Source organism: Corvus cornix, chromosome 8, assembly GCF_000738735.6.
Source record: "Corvus cornix cornix isolate S_Up_H32 chromosome 8, ASM73873v5, whole genome shotgun sequence".
Taxonomy (NCBI): Eukaryota; Metazoa; Chordata; class Aves; order Passeriformes; family Corvidae; genus Corvus; species Corvus cornix.
The window spans coordinates 22,999,412-23,015,853 of NC_046338.1; the positions used below are offsets into that span (position 1 = coordinate 22,999,412).

General features: G+C 35.8%; 1 protein-coding gene and 1 long non-coding RNA gene across 7 annotated transcripts in view; one reads left to right on the forward strand and one right to left on the reverse strand.

The window, feature by feature from the left end:
* The window catches only part of KCNT2 (potassium sodium-activated channel subfamily T member 2), a 115,695-nt gene that overhangs the window by 67,576 nt on the left and 31,677 nt on the right, over positions 1-16,442 (forward strand). For all 6 annotated transcript variants that reach the window (XM_039556100.1, XM_039556101.1, XM_039556104.1 and 3 more), the window contains 6 exons: positions 80-216; positions 2,037-2,100; positions 6,994-7,102; positions 12,412-12,520; positions 14,746-14,802; positions 15,847-15,996. In XM_039556100.1, coding sequence (XP_039412034.1) covers positions 80-216; positions 2,037-2,100; positions 6,994-7,102; positions 12,412-12,520; positions 14,746-14,802; positions 15,847-15,996 — 626 coding nt within the window. The remainder of the gene's footprint in view (positions 1-79; positions 217-2,036; positions 2,101-6,993; positions 7,103-12,411; positions 12,521-14,745; positions 14,803-15,846; positions 15,997-16,442) is intronic.
* The window catches only part of LOC109145957, a 64,060-nt gene that overhangs the window by 12,624 nt on the left and 34,994 nt on the right, over positions 1-16,442 (reverse strand). The window lies entirely within an intron of this gene.

Genomic DNA, 16,442 nt, shown 5'->3' on the forward strand with positions numbered 1-16,442 from the left:
TTGGCTCTTTCTCCAGCAACAATAAATAGTAAAGTAACAAAACCCATGACTATTTCCCCTTTTTTTCCTATTTTAACAGGACTACTATGTGGTTATTTTGTGTCCTACGGAGATGGATGCTCAGGTCCGAAGGGTGTTACAAATCCCAATGTGGTCCCAAAGAGTTATCTACCTGCAAGGCTCAGCCCTAAAAGATCAAGACCTGTTGAGAGCTAAGTAGGCAAATATTGACCATTCTTTTTTACCTTTTTTTTTTTCACTCATACTGTTTGATAAATAAGTTTCACAAGCAACAAAAGCTGTGCTAGAAGGAAAGCCATGAGTATTTAGAAGGCAAAGCAAAGCTCTTTGATATAATTTTTCTTAATATCTGAAATTTTGAACCCAACTGTACAGTTTTGTTTTCTTAATTTCAGCCTGGTAACATTAAGCAACTATTCTGCTGTACATACATGAACTCTCCAGGGCCCTCCTCTTACCACAAACTTCCACCACTTCTAAGAGATGCTCTCTGCCACTTAATAGTGAGTGACATTTATCAAAACACATCAGTCAAGCACAGTTCCTCACACACACCTCCCCCCCAGTGCTCAATCAGTTGAGCTGTGAAGGAATTCACAGTGGAATTCATGTAGAAGGATCATCTCTTTAAACTCTCCAAGGAGAGGAAAAGGTGATTCTTAGCAAATATGTGATTTAACTCATCTGCATTGCTCTGTTTTGTAGATAACTAAAATTAAGCCAATACTGGTCTGACTGTTTGTGTCATTCTTTACCTGAGGGGAGTTATTTCCAAGAATCTCATCTGCGAAGCTTCATGAACAGTGTTATCTTCTCAGACTTCTGCCACTGCCAAAAAACAAATACTTCTATAGCTGTTTAAAAGTTGACAAGACGAGAAAGCTTTTTTCAGGATTAGAAATTTTCTTTTGGAGAGATCCTTTTTTTTTTTTTTTCATGCTGATTTCAAGAAGGAATTAATATGTGGATTTAGCTGACATTTGTTCTACACATTACAAGAATTAAAATTAGGCTGTTCCCTAAATATAATCTTGAATTTCACTTATAATAACCTGGAGGTAGTCAGCTGTGGAACTGTGCTTTTTCCTGCAGAACATGTAATTGAATGTACCTGTCACAGAATAATTTTCAACCTCTCCTGAGGGAAGAAGTGTAGTGGGAATTTAATAGAACATTTGATATGAAATATAACCTAGTACTCAAGATGTTTGGTGTATTTCTTTTTAATGAGAACATAATGTACTGAGGAGATAACAAGGCACGTGGTAAAATTCTTCTAATAAATAAAGTAATGGTTACCAATGACAACAAAACAATCAAGAAGGTCTCATCAAAATTTATCCATATATTATATGTGAACCCAATGTCAAAGTAACATGATAAAGGTCACACCAAAAAGTAAAGGAATACCAAAAGTTGGCTGACTGCATCGGTGGTAAATAGCCAATTTTGCAAAAAAAATCTCATCTAATGGAACTGAATTTTCCTTCCTACAGCTTTGGTAAAGACCCAGTCTTCCCAATACTGCTCCCATGCTTAGCTGAAATTACTCATAGAATTCCCGTGATTTCTTCCTGACCAAAGACACCATGAACTAGAAATAGTTCATTTAATGCTTATATACACAGAAATGTCTATTATTTATCCCAAACACATTATTCTTGCACATCTACCTAACTTTCTGCTCTCACTAGGCAAGACAAGTCTATTATTTGCCCCCTCTTGTTCATTCTACTGGTAATAACTTATGCCTATTGCACTCTTACACACCAGGCAGACTGGTGTTATTTATTCACCTTCTATACTCATGGCAGATAAATACTTTGCAAATTAAGTTTGAGGCCATTCTGCTTTTACTACTTTGGCACAGCTTTTACTGGCACCAGGGTAAGAAATGAGAACAGAGAGACTGAACTTTGTCTGTGTTCTGTTTCTCTGTGCAAGACTCTGATTGTGAAACCTGAGTCCAGTGAGTCCCTGGTTGGGCTGTGACAGGTTTGTCTCCTCTTTTGCAGGATGGATGATGCTGAAGCCTGTTTCATCCTGAGCAGCCGCTGTGAGGTGGACAGGACAGCAGCTGTAAGTTGGGGAGGGAGATGTGAGAGGATGTGCAGGTTTTACTGTCCTTATTCCCTCTCAGTTCTTTTTTATGCAACAAGGGCAGAATAGTACAAAAGCACTCTCATAGTACCCTATAGATACATTGATAATGGTCATTAATCACTTCCAAGAATGGTACTCTGTCAATATTCAAAGTACCTGAACTAATATCAGTGTCTGCTGTAGATATCCAGTTCAATCAGTTGTATTTATTAAATCAGAAAAGAGACAGGTATCAACTGACTGGTATATTCAGAACTAATGAAGCAAAGCCTGAATTCAACTTCATAAACAAATTTGTGACTAATACAAGTACCCAATATATGTGAGACTATTTGATAATTTTTCATATTGGCCAATTTTAAAATTGAAAAATGGCAAGATTCTTTGCCCATGTTGGTAGTTATTTGCAGTCAGGTAAGTTCCTGTCCACAAAGGAACACTGCTAATACAAACCTCTGTGCTGTGTATCTGTGATAGAAGAATAAAACCATATGACTTGAACTCTTCCAGCTAATGAAATTATCTACTGATCACAAATATCCAGGAAAAAAGTCCACTGATGATGGATTTATGAACATAACTTAAAATTTTTCACCACGAGCACTACACTAAATTATTGCAGTCTTGCCTCATTCAGTTCAATCTTGAACTCCAAAGGGGGATCAGTGTAAGTCTGAATATCCCTGAAGATGCTTACAAATTGCCTAACAAGATTGAACCAATATTTTTAATTCAGTGATTATGTTTTAAGCAATCTCGACTAAAAATACTGTTTTGGTGTTACATTATAAGAAATAGCAATTATTTTTCTAAATGTTGAAAACAGATTTAGTAAAAAATGGGAAATGAGACCTTTGTATTATATATGTAGCATCACTTAATATTCTATCACTTATTACTTCATCTGCCATCAAAACTTAGTTAAAAGATCTTAGCTAAAGATCCTGTTCTTGCAGAAAGTCACTGAGCTCCCTGAGAAAGAAATCTATGCTCCTACTAACATTGAAACTTACTGAGCTAAGGACTTTGAATTTGATTCATCAGCAATAGACTCCTGAAAATACAGTAGTGAAAGCCACTGAACTGGCAGCAAGTAATCCCAGAGTAGTCAAGCAAGGCAGACCTACTGCTTGGAAGTCACAGAGGGTCCAGGGTATTTAAGGGTAAGAACAAGCAGGAGTTCTTGCAAGTACCTGGAAAAATACCTGTAACTTCTAGGAAACTGAAAAATACCAAAATAGCCCAAGTGTCTTATCTAAATCAGCCATGAATTCAGAATAAATCAGCTACAACATCTCATTTCACATCATGTACTTGAGAGTTGCACAGCAGTTACAAATGAGAAATCCCATAAAATCAGTGTGTGATGTACACTGCACTGGGAAGATTTATGCAGCATTAAGGACAGCAACACCACCAGTCAGCTGTTCATCTCTGCTCATAACTGCTTCAGAATTTATGCAAAGAAAAGACAATTTTCAGCTCTGCTGGACTGTGCTGTAGGGCAGGCAGTGGGCTCTGCGTGGAGCTCCCAGAGCTTTCATCCATTGTGGCCAGCACTGTGCAGGTTTGGCTCTGGAGCCATGGCCAGCTGTGGCTCTCTCCTTTCTGCCCTCAGGAAACACCAAAATGGTACCTGGCACATTTCAGCTGCCACTACAGACTTTGATCAAATCTCATTTCTCTTTGCACCTGGAGCACACAAACAGGCACATCCTACCAGAGACACGCTCCTGGTACCTTCCCCCGGGACACAATCATACTCTCAGGGGCAGTGTGATCTGAAGCTTTTAAACAAGGTGTCACCTCTCTGCCTTGTTTTCTTTTTTGCTATCAGATTACCTCATCACAGGGAATGCAGTTAGTTATTCTGCAAGTAGAAAATCTTTAAATTTTTAAAAATTAAATTTTGTCTTACTGCCCCCTAGAGCTGTGAAATGAAATGTACTGAATTTCCTACACTACTCCAGCCTCACGTTAGTACTCAAGGCTGGTTTGTCACTGGGCTGAAGGAAGTGCAGCTGTCATCCCATTATCAATCTTTATAAGTACAACTGATTTTGCACCCTGCTGTTGTTGAGAAGCTGACAAACTGCTAAAAGCGCCTTGGATCCTGTCCTACATGTGACAGCTGTCAAAATAAAAGGAGGAGATTCCTGACCAGAACAGCTGTTGTTACTCAAGTGATTTTTTGAAGTCCATGAGAGTTTTTATCCCCCCAGCTACAATCCTCAAGCAGAGGATTTACTCATTTGCCATAGATAACCCTGGCTGTTCATTGCTTGCTATTTTGTTAGTTAATAATTTCTAGTGACAACACTTCTGCTGTTGCTGACAGCTTTGTTCTGAGGCTTTCTGAAATTTCAGAGATGGTCCAATTCAAGCTTGCACCTTTTTTTTCCCCTTTCATTAATCAAATTGTGTGACTCTGCTGTACTGGTAATCTAAATTACACTGCCTGAATGGCATCACAATACGGATGTAAACACAGCAGGATATAACTGATTTATCAAGTTGTGTGTGGCAAGAAAAAAATTCAATTAACAGAACTATTTAAAAATACATATTAAATGCATTTCCTTGAGTCCTGATGATTTAAATACACCCACTTTAAAACTTCCAGCTTTTCATACATGAATTTAAATATCACCTCTATATTAATCACCATTTGTATCCGTGGTAATTTTTTGATCAGTGACTGCAGTTCATTGTGAAGATCTGTGCAGATCACACACAGAAGAGAATATATTTTTTCACTCACCTTCCAAAGAAACATCTATTTAATAATGGGAACAGAAGCATAATTTTGTTTCAGTTACTTCTGTTTGTTTTGTGTACATCTATACCACATATTGGGAGAAAGGTGAACATTTTTTGAAGTCACTAAAATATAGCATAGAAATTGCAACATTTTTAAACCAGAGAGCCACAATACTCTATGAAGAGACTGAATCTAAGAAATCACTTAAGGTGCTACCTGTGTTTTTCTTTCTGTCCCCTGGAGTGCTTCTTCAGAGTGGAATTTGGGAGAATAACTAAGCAAAAAACTTGGGAACCCAAAAAACCAGCTTTTGTACCCAAACATGTGGATATACCAAGTGGAAAGAGAAAAAAGAAACAATAATACAAGGTTATTAGATTCACAGTACATACCCACTGAGTTGATCTTATGAAGTTATTTAGGGCATTTAAGCACCCATTTTATATACATATATTACATATTTGTGGACTGCTGGTTCAAAGAAGAGCTAGAAAATGGAAAGCAAGGCATTTGCAGTGTTAAAACTGCCCATTTGCCAAATAACCATCAAGAGATTTTAATTTCAAAGTCTTTCCCTTTTCTATACAATAATATTAAGAAATATTTCAAGTTGAGGTTCATACTTTTAGTTTTACAACTCTCATTTCTGTGGGTCTAGATTTGCTCGAGTTTTTAACAAGATAGTGTAATTTGAATCATTTTATAATGAAATCTTCCTTCTTATATTTTACAATTATTGCGCATTCTGATAAAACCAGGCTTTTTAGACAAAATAATAATTAAAAAAATGCAAGAAAATATCTAACATAGAGATAACTATATTTCTAGGCATGTAACATATTTGTGTGACTGCCATCTAGCACCTTACCCAGTCATTTGCTGCTTCTAAGCTGTGTTGGCATGTCATTACCTTAAGACAAAACAGCAAAAAACTCAACAGCACACAAAATCCTGAGGAGGGTAGATTGCCATATGTTATAGAAAAGTAAAGAAAAAGTGGCTGCATCTAAGGAAAACCTACAGCAGGTTATACCCAAGCTCTTAAATCTCCTGACTGGGCACAGCAATCCTACATCTATAAAACTAATAATAAGAAAAAAGTGAAATAATATATTTTGCCATCCTCTTATGACTCCATTCTAGTTTTTCTATTAGAAAAAAGTACTTGCTAACATCTCAATTGATAATAAAATATTATGGTTTGAAAATGTCAATTACACTCTGTTCCAGGCAGAGATTTTCCCTTGTGTTCATGAGTCTGAAACCTTCTCTTACTGCTGATGCTGCAAACATAATGAATCATTCTTTATATTTTACCTTTAAATACCACCAATTTAATGACTAGCAAGGCATTTCAATCCAGGCATGGCTTCCTAGATACAAATCTGAAATATTTCTTTTTGGTTTTGAAATAAATAAAAACTGATGGATGACACATTGGAATTAGTTTTACTTCACAAAATTCAAAGTATGAACGCATTATCACATGGATGACTTTTATGGATAGCAGTGTTCATCCTGCAGGTAACTCATTCTTGCCACGTGGTAGCAAGAACAAAAACTAACAGCCTGAAAAATCTCTTGGAATCCTTGGTCAGCAGTTGGCTAAATCCTGACATCAGTTGTGCAAATGTTTTAGTTCCACAAAAGTTCAGATCTGCTTTTAATTAAACTGATATTTTTAGAATTACCCACAATTTAAAACTCTCAGTTCTTGATGTCATCATTTAATGCTATTTTAATTATGAGTCTCTTTGGAAGGATGTCTATGCTACATCATTCTTGATTAATTAGACATGACTAATCACTGCCATCTTAAGTTTTCACACAATTATTTCACATCCAAATGCTACCCCTTTCCAAATGACACAATCATTAGCACTTGCAGAAAGATAGCAGAGGGTCAAAATACCTTATTAGTGGAAGATTTCTGGAAATTAATATGTAATAGTAATTACATAACACGCACATAAACATCCACACCAGCTGGTGCTATGTGGTCTTAAAAGGAGTGTTCTTCAATGAAGCCAGTCTGATAATAGATTCTTTTTCTAATCTGACATGGTTATTTGTATTTCATTGTCACCACCTCATACGCTTTCTTCTAGGATCACCAAACCATTTTAAGAGCATGGGCAGTTAAAGACTTTGCTCCAAATTGTCCCTTGTATGTTCAGATACTGAAGCCTGAGAATAAATTCCACATCAAGTTTGCAGGTGAGTGGAAGATTGCAGTCATTCGAAGTTAGTGTTTGACAGCTTGTTTCACGAACACATAAGCAAAGTGAGAAGCCCTGGGCATATTTACTACTTAGAAACTGATGAAGAGTGCAGTTTTGTAAAATAATACACATCCTAGCAGTGGCAAAGACTTGCAAGCACTTTTAAGAATTAATAGTCTTATGCTATATAATATAGAGAGTAGAATTATTTGATGTATAACTACTCCTGAATTACAGATCCAGGCAGGTCTCCAGTTTACTGTACCCATGTCTGTAAGCCATTTCTGTCTACTAAAACATAGTTACTAAGGGGTGTATGAGAAGATCTGTTCAGATTTAATCCAACAAACAATTGAAAGAAAAATCTTCTGATTGGACTGGCTTTTCCAAGTGGTATGGAAAACATTCTTTTAATTACTTGCAAATATTTTGGAAAGAGACATATAATTTAATTCTATATCCAGTAAAATGCGTGCCTTAGAAACCATGGCATAAAATGCAAAATGATGTTAAGAAAACTGAAAAAGATCCACTCCTATAAGAGATTACCATCTTTTATTTGACAAACTATTTCTCTGCATTATATTTCTCTTTCTTTCTGTCTATATCCAAACAGTCACATATGTAAGTACATAGATATACATATGCTTATGTGCAAAAACACACAAATACTTTTGGAGAAATATCTCTGAAGTAGAAGAGAACCTTTCCTTTTCAGCTGCAATTTTGAAAATTCAATTTTCTTGAATGATATTCCAAGGAAGAAAAGATTGCTGATTCATGCAAAAATAAAAACAACTCTATGGAAAAATATTAGTCTCCTCCATCATCTCAGAATGTGATGAAAAAGCAAATTCCAGTGCAGAACGGCTCCAGAGCAACAGTTAAAGCTGTAATTTTTAAAGCTACTGAATTTACCACTGGGTTAGAAAGAAGAAAAAAACCCATCAGTAGCAGTTCTGAAGTTATAAAACTGTAGTCTCAAACTATGAGATGGCACAGCAGGGAATAAGGCTCATGCTGTGATGAGAATGATGGTGCTTTTTCATTTCCCCCTTGAATCCACCCAGCACAAACATAATCCCTGCTCCCTAGCCATGGCCACTTTTCTTTATCAAAAACTGTGTTAATTTGTTGTTCGGAATTGTGCTTTTAAGAGAGTTTCATTATTCCTAATGGCTTGTCTCTGTAGGAGCTTATATATAACTGTGCTTGTAAAACAGAGGCAATTTTTCATGTCTCTTCTAAGTGTTGGAGAATTTGGACCATATTTTTAAAAAAACCCAAAAAACCAGCAACCAAAAACCCCAGAAGACCTCTTTTGGTAATATTTCCTTCAGTTGAACTTCAGCATCACCAGTGAATGTTACCTCCTGCAAATGGTTAGGCACTGATGGAGCCATGGGACCAATATTTTTTGGCATACATTTTCCTAAGAGGATTTCCCTTTGGTATTTATGTCATCCAACACTTCATCATTCTGAAACATGTACCCGGGGGGGCTGCAGACTACAGACCTATCCAGAGTGTTTACGAGTAAAATTTGTCACAACCATCCGGAACATTTTTCTAAGTGCTTTTCCTATTATGATTCAAGGCTTTATTACTGCCTTAATGCAAAAGCTTCTTTTCAATCTGATATTCCTTGAAAAAAATGACTCCTTTCTTCTGGAGGTTTCCCAAAAAAATATTGTGCATTTTTATGAACCTGAAATACTCAGTAATAGGATTTTTTTTTTTTAAACACAGGTTTAGAGACTACAGCTGTCAAAAATAAAGTTTTTGAATTTAGAAGAAATACAACCAAGTAGTCCTCCTAACTAAAGTTTAACTTTTAACTACATTGAAAATGTATAAAGCACTGGAAGCCCAGTTTTTCAGCGGCTTATAGTAGGTTGACCAGTCCTCCTAGATTGCACGAGGCAGTCCTGAAATTCAGACACTGACTGCATTTTCCTATAGGACAGACAAGCCTGGTTTTCTGCCTGGCAGTTTTCCGCATCCTGGAGGTTTTCTGCCTCAGGCAGAAACAGTAGATAGGAAAAGTAATTGTTATAATGTATTCCTATCCAGTAAACAAGACTTATACATCCTTCTGCTCTTTAATGAGAGAATGAGAAGTTATTTTTGTTCTCAAAGCAAGAGAATGGAGGCATGTGGGCCAGGCTCATATGACCTGTCAGAAAGTCAGGTGTCCGGATTCCACCTGATGCCAGACACACATCCTTGCATCCTGCACCTTCTGTTATTTTTTATAGTGCATTTTTAACTACTTTGTTTAAAATATGAACCTACTTACATTGCTACAGTGGCACGTTTGTGCCAGCAAAGCCCTTTGCAAGTTTAAGTTGTGAATACTTTTAATACACAGCCATTCTTTACATGACAGTTATCAGATGGGCAACTGCCTTATCTCTTAAGCTGAAATGCTTTGATTTCTCCTTACTAATTTCCAATACAAAAATGACTTGACATGGCCAGTTTTTCTTTCAATAATACTGGCAGTTACATTCTTAATCTTCCCACTTTTCCTTCATACACACAAGGCTACAAAAGGCCATGTACCCTTGATGCAAGCTCCTGGCCTTTCATTTCAGCACAAATGGGAAATAAAGTGAAGATTGTCCACAGCAGAGCAATATATTTATGCAATTCAGAGACTACTAAATTCAATATTTTCTGAGCTGAACTTAAAACTTTTATAACTTTAAACTTTTATAACTTTTATGTGTATGTAGATGCAGATATAGATATAGATATATATCTCACCTTTACTTTGGATATTTGGAAATTATACATGATTACAATTCCAGGAAATGGGAATACATTTTGACGTTCTCTATTTATTCAAAATGCGCCCATGAATTAGCACAGATTGTTGAAGTCTGACATCAACCCTTCAGTAGTTTATTTCAAAGAAATATAGTCCAGATTCACCAAAATGGATATTGAATGCAGCTGATGATTAATTTGTCCAATTACAGCTAAAAATAGTCTAGAAGTAACAGATGGGCATTTTTCTCTATCTGATCTGGTAGTGGTCATGTTAACTTATCAAATTGACAAAAGTAAGGTTTCTCAGAATAATTGTGCCTGGTCTAGGTCATTCTTACCACATGGCTGCTGCTGCAGGCATAAATCAGTATTTTGAGTCTGTTTTATCGTCAGTAACATTACAGAAACCATAACTCACCCCACTGCACTACTACACCCATTCGAGACAGACTTAGCAACAAAACCTCTGTCAAAATATATTTTCAACAGAAACAGCAACTTAGGGAAATTCTAAATGTAATATTTCTTTAGTATAAACTCAATCAAAATACTTCTTTTTCTGGGAAGCTGATTTGACATATTTAATATTCACTTCAAGATAAACTGCAGTTTCCTGGGCTGCTTTGCTGTCACACTGAATGAGTAATTTGCTGATTCTGGTACCTGCTGTCAGGGGACATGACTGATGTCTCAGACCTGAGGAGTGGGAGAGCTGTCATCCAGCTTCCTCCCTGCTCACTTCAGAAAGGAAGCAGCAGAAAAAGTTCTGTGTAATCCTCCACAACACAAGCCCTGAGCATAGAGAGAAAACACAGTAACGTTATAGGAAAGCTATAAACTGTCAAATAACTGGAAAAATGAGCAAGGCATTTTTGATCTGCTCTGTGTCTAATATAAGAACTTAACTGCAGAAGATCAAAGTCTCCAACAGGTGCAGAAGTAGTCCTGCAAGTCCAGCTCCAAGGCTCCTGATGTAAAACACTTGGCAACAGAGGCACAATTAAGAGGCTGATGTAGGACAGCAATCTCTGTTTGCTGTGTGCTATATTCTTTGGTAACATAATATTTTATATAAACATCTGCCAAAAAAGTTCCTATATGTTAGAGAGTAGAGTGCATCTGGAGGATTTAAATTTCAGTTTTCATCTGCATTGTGCCATCCGTGATTGATTAACTTCCATTTCTATTTATTTAGGTCAGCATGTACAACTGGGTTCAAGTACAAATTCTGAAATAACAGATGATGAAGCCATTGCCCCCATTACCCTGTGTATTTTTTTCTCATATTTTTAAAATGTTTCACTAAAATGTGACAACATTCCAAACAAAAAAAAAAAAGGGGAGGTTATTTGGCAAAATCCTATACAAATTAAAAAATAGGGAGAATTCTCTTTCAGTGTCAGGAAGTTGGTATTCACTTTCATAAATCTTTGCCATCTGACTAATGGTAATGGACTGCAGATATTCCATTCAGGCAGTAGTCTATGCCTTACCCTCTCAAAATCTCTGGTTTGAAATTCAAGTAGGTTTATTAATGGCATATGGTCATCTAAAAGAACATATTTCTATCTGAAATATTTTCTGCAGGAAATATTTAATTGCTATAGCTGAAATATATTTACAGGAGGAGAAATCTAATTTTGTTCTATATTTGACAGTGTCTTTATATAACTAAATTCATCCCTTCCCTATGACATTTAAATAGGCCCTGATCTTCAGAAAACGGGAGAATTAATTTCTCCATTCAGTAGTAAATGATTCTGTTGCTGAAAAGCTTCTAGATATTTCAAAATAAATGGAACAGAGAAGGCATACAAAATATGCCTTCACTTTTATTTTCAGTAAATGTCATGCTTATAGCTATACTATAAATTCTGTCAGGAAAGCCACTTAGAGAGGCAAGGTGGTTTTAAGGATTTCAGTGACACTGCTGAAACCAGAAGCAGATGTACACAGTTCAGATCTGGGTGGGGAGGTTATTTGCCTGCCTTTACTCAGCAATTTTCATGTGGCCTGTGTTTTGATCAGCAGCTGTACTACTTGTAATATTCCTTCTGATCAGAAGCAAATTCTGCTCCCATTGAAAGAACCAAATACTAAATTCAGAGGGGAAAAAACTGACTTAGTATTAAATGCCTTCATGATTTTACAAAACCTATCTGACTTTATGTTTCTACACTGACAAGAAGTTACAAGTTTTGTGCTTGTCCCTTTTTATAGCCATTTCAATACTGTCACAGGTATATGTGAATCACATTAAAGAATAATTTCTATTTCCTTTTCATGCCATCAGCAAGCACTGGAGACCATTTATCTGTGATCTGGATTTAGAACAGTAGCCATCCATTTTAGACAGCATAGATAGGGAAAATCATATGCAGCTGATTTCCAAGGTTCAAGCACAAGATTAAGATCTTGGACCAAACTTTGATTGATGCATCTTCACCGTTTCCCTAGACAAGGAAGTGGTAATTCTGTTCAGTTGAAAGTATTTTTGTAAAACAATTTATATCCTTTTTTTCCCTGCAGATCACGTCGTGTGTGAAGAGGAATTCAAATATGCTATGCTAGCTCTAAACTGTATATGCCCAGCTACTTCTACATTAATCACTCTGCTGGTTCATACATCTAGGGGACAGTAAGTATATACTTCCATAAAAAAACCCAAAACAACTTGGAAAAGTCATAGCTGATATTCTTTGGAAAGCAGCTTACCCTGAATTCCCACACAACTACAGTTTTAAAAAAGAAAATTCAACTTTCTGCACAATAAAAGCATCAAAATCCCTTACTCAAAGCAGTATAATTTTGAAGAGAACACCCCTTCCCCCCAGTATTTAAAGTTGCTTGCTGTTGTGCCACTTCCACAATATGAAAGTAGATGGAATTGTAGATCTATCACAAAGTTCTACTTAAGAGCACTAACAAGTCCTAAGAATACCTAATTTAATATGTTAATTTGAAGATCTGTTTCAATGAACTCAAAAAATGTTTTTTTGATAACATATAGTATTTGCTCTTCTGTGCCTGCACATTTAGAGGGAAACAAACAGACACGATTTTTAACATGACTGCGTGGCTGGAAGGGGTGCAGAATTATGGTGCCTCTGCAGAACAGTAGAACTCTGAATTCACTAAAATAATTTTACCACATCTGGTGTATCTCTGTTATGCTGTATTCTTAGAATAATAAGGTATTCTTGATTAAAATGTTGTGGGCACACAGATGCATAAAGGAATAAATCCCAAAATCCATCTGTAGAAGTGGAATGGCTGCATATACCATACACAAGTCTTGTAAAAACACTGATTTTTTTTTTTTTCAAGTAACCATGAACCCAGTACATATATATTTATTTATAAGCAGTGTTAGTAACCTTCTGTATGACATTTCTAGTACTCCCCTTTGCCCAGAATGGGGAAAACAGAAATTCTTCCTAGAACTTTTACTACTAAGAACAGCAAATGTCAAGATTTTAACGGCATTGTCTGCACTGGAATATCCTAATAAGAAGGCAACAAAACATTGTTTTGATACCTGCTGAGCACCATGGTGAAATACATTTTTTACCTGCCTACCTTTCATTCTGTGACATGCACAGAATACAGAACCTTTCCCAGTTATTTCATGTTACATGCACATAAAAGAAGAGCAGTGTTCCTAGCAGCTGCTAGAGAATTTTGCATCAGCACAAAAGCAAACACACAAAAGGGAAATGTTTTCTGCTGTACTTAGGAACTTCAGCATTTCATTTTTTAATACAGTCATATTGATCGTTTACAAATTCCCAACTATGATGCAAAGTACCTGTCACAGAATTCAAAGTGCTTAAGATTTCTTTTGTAATCAGAATTAATAGATGTAACCAGGATAATAAAAGTAACTGTTTCCTACTCTGGTCATTGGATACTAGGAGCAAAAAACCCCAAGTTTTTGCACAAATAGTTGTAGCATTACTTTGAATCCAGAAGGATTAAGTAACATGTGTTTCTGTAAGAATGTACAATGTATGTTAATGTAAGAATACTCTCCTGTATTTATACAGAAAGACTGAAAAATTGAAAATGTCTAGTTATTATTTATCTACTGTAGTCAGCACTCTTCAGAGCATTTATTCTCAGACAGACTCCAAAATAAGGGCATTTGTCCTTGTACTGCAGACATAAAACTGCTTTGGATTTGACTAATTTATATTTCAGAGGGGTTTTTTTGGCTTTTCTAGATTTTTTTTGTTGTTGAACAAGAGGTAAATTAACTACTAATTGTCAAAAGAGATTAAATTACCTTCATTTATACGTACGAAAGATGAAGTCATATGAGCAGTTGAGTTTGGCTAAGTAAAAAGATGAAGTGAAAGCAGATTATTTAAACTACAAATAAAAATTTTAACTATACCTGTATTTATAAACCAAAGAAATACTAAATTAGATCTACACAATATAGAAAATTATGAAAAGAATGTAAATAATTTGTTCAATAGATTTCCCATGTTACTAATGAACTGCTTTCCTTTACATTAGTTCCTGTTTAATTATCCTTTCATTATTGTGTTTGCTATTAACATCTGCTTTAAACCTTATGTGGGACTCAAGTTTTAAATACCTGTTAAGGAGGTGTAAATAATCCTTTTGTCTTCTCAGCTGTTCATGGAATTCAAAACTTTGGTGTGTAAGACATCAAAATTCTACCCCAAATCTTACTTATAATCTCATTATTGATCTTAATTATTAATCTTAATATTTATGTTTAACTGTTATCTGATTATCTAAAATAGTAATACAACTCTATTAGGGTTTGTTTGACAATACAAAATATTGGAAGAAAATAACCTTTCTGACTTGAAGTTAATGTGATCTTTACAGTACAGCCCCATGGGAAGCTTTCAGACAACTCACTGGAACCAAGCAGACATTAAACAGGTGACCATTTTATTTTGGGGGAAAAATGTTCTGAAATTACATTGTTCTATACTTAGTACACTGGTTGGACTGGTGCAACAAAAATGGTTTACTTATTTCTGTCTTGAAAGAAAATGTTTTCCTGAGGAGGGTGGAGAAACATGGTAAATTGAAGAAAAATAGAAATTGTGTTAAGATATTGAAAATGTATAAATGAGCATAAAGGAGCATGTCCCAATATCTTGAGATCTTCACTCAAGTGGCAAAACACAGAAAACACTTGTCAGTTTTGTGACCTATCTGCACATATGTGTGCATGTACATCAGTTATCTCCAGTGAAAACTCATGCAGGCAGAACCTTCTTTCCACATGAAACTTAATAAAGAAGTTCCCAGGAGCTCCAGGGCTACAAGTTTTGGGGTTGCTGAGGTTTGGAACATTTCCACTAAACTGTTTGCATTAAGGGCAGCAGCTGCACAGAGTAAAGGATGATCTGCTTTGTCATTTGTTTTCTTGCACTAGAGAAAAGGAGTTATGTACTTGTGAATAGTCTGCAAGACACAGGAACCAAAAATACCCAGAGGGTAAAGATCACTGATAAGCAAATGCAGAAAAATCTCTTCTACAGATAAAATGACCAAAGAAAAATGATTCTTTCCTACATAAGTTGTCATTAATGATATTCAGGGAGGAACCAGAGTCTGCCACTAAGCATGTGAAGAAACTGTCTATGAATAGAAAGAGCATGCTGCTGGTTTTACCTGTCATCCTCAAATTGCCATGGATCTACTTATTATGGTGTGAATTTAAACTAATTGACCCATCTCTCTCCTGATACTAAAGCACATACTCTTATATGTCTATTACTTAGCAGAAAATGCTCTTTAATACATTAAAATAATCTCTGTACTTACAATATTACCAAGATTTAACCTCAAATATTTCTTTCAGATTAGCCCATAGGACATTTTCAATAAACATTTGTAGTTTCTATTGACAAGAAATACCATTCTGATTAATAAGAGTTTTACATTAAGTGTTAAATTATTCTCTTTATGTTTCAGGGAGAGTCAGCAATCACCAGAACAATGGCAGAAAATGTATGGCAGATGCTCTGGTAACGAAGTGTATCACATTAACCTGGAAGAAAGTACTTTTTTTGCTGAGTATGAAGGGAAGAGCTTCACATATGCTTCTTTCCATGCACATAAAAAGTATGTTTATTTTCCTATCGACCATTAAAAGTTCAAAGAAATAATTACTTGTTTTGCCTGCAACGTAGCTTTGCGCTAAAGGCACAGTAGTACACGCTACTCTGTTTCTGCATTTAAATATCTGACCTCTAATATGGAGGTTTCTCTGAGTCAGAGCTGGTCAGGTAAAAGCTTATGTTTGTTCTGTACAGCCCACCTCAGTCTAAGAGAATAGGATGTAAAGGATATAAATGATGAGCTAGACAACAAGAAAAAAAAAAAGGCACCTTAGAGGGGTTTTCCTAGAATACCAATCCTTTCCCAAGTCCAAAATAATCTAGAAAAGAATGGGTGGGAGGGTGTGAGGTTTTTATTTATTTAAGACTCAGCTGGAAATCTGGCTTCCTTTGTGGCATGTTAATTTTATGGAAAATGTACGATTTAAAAGTGGCACATAGCACATTCTG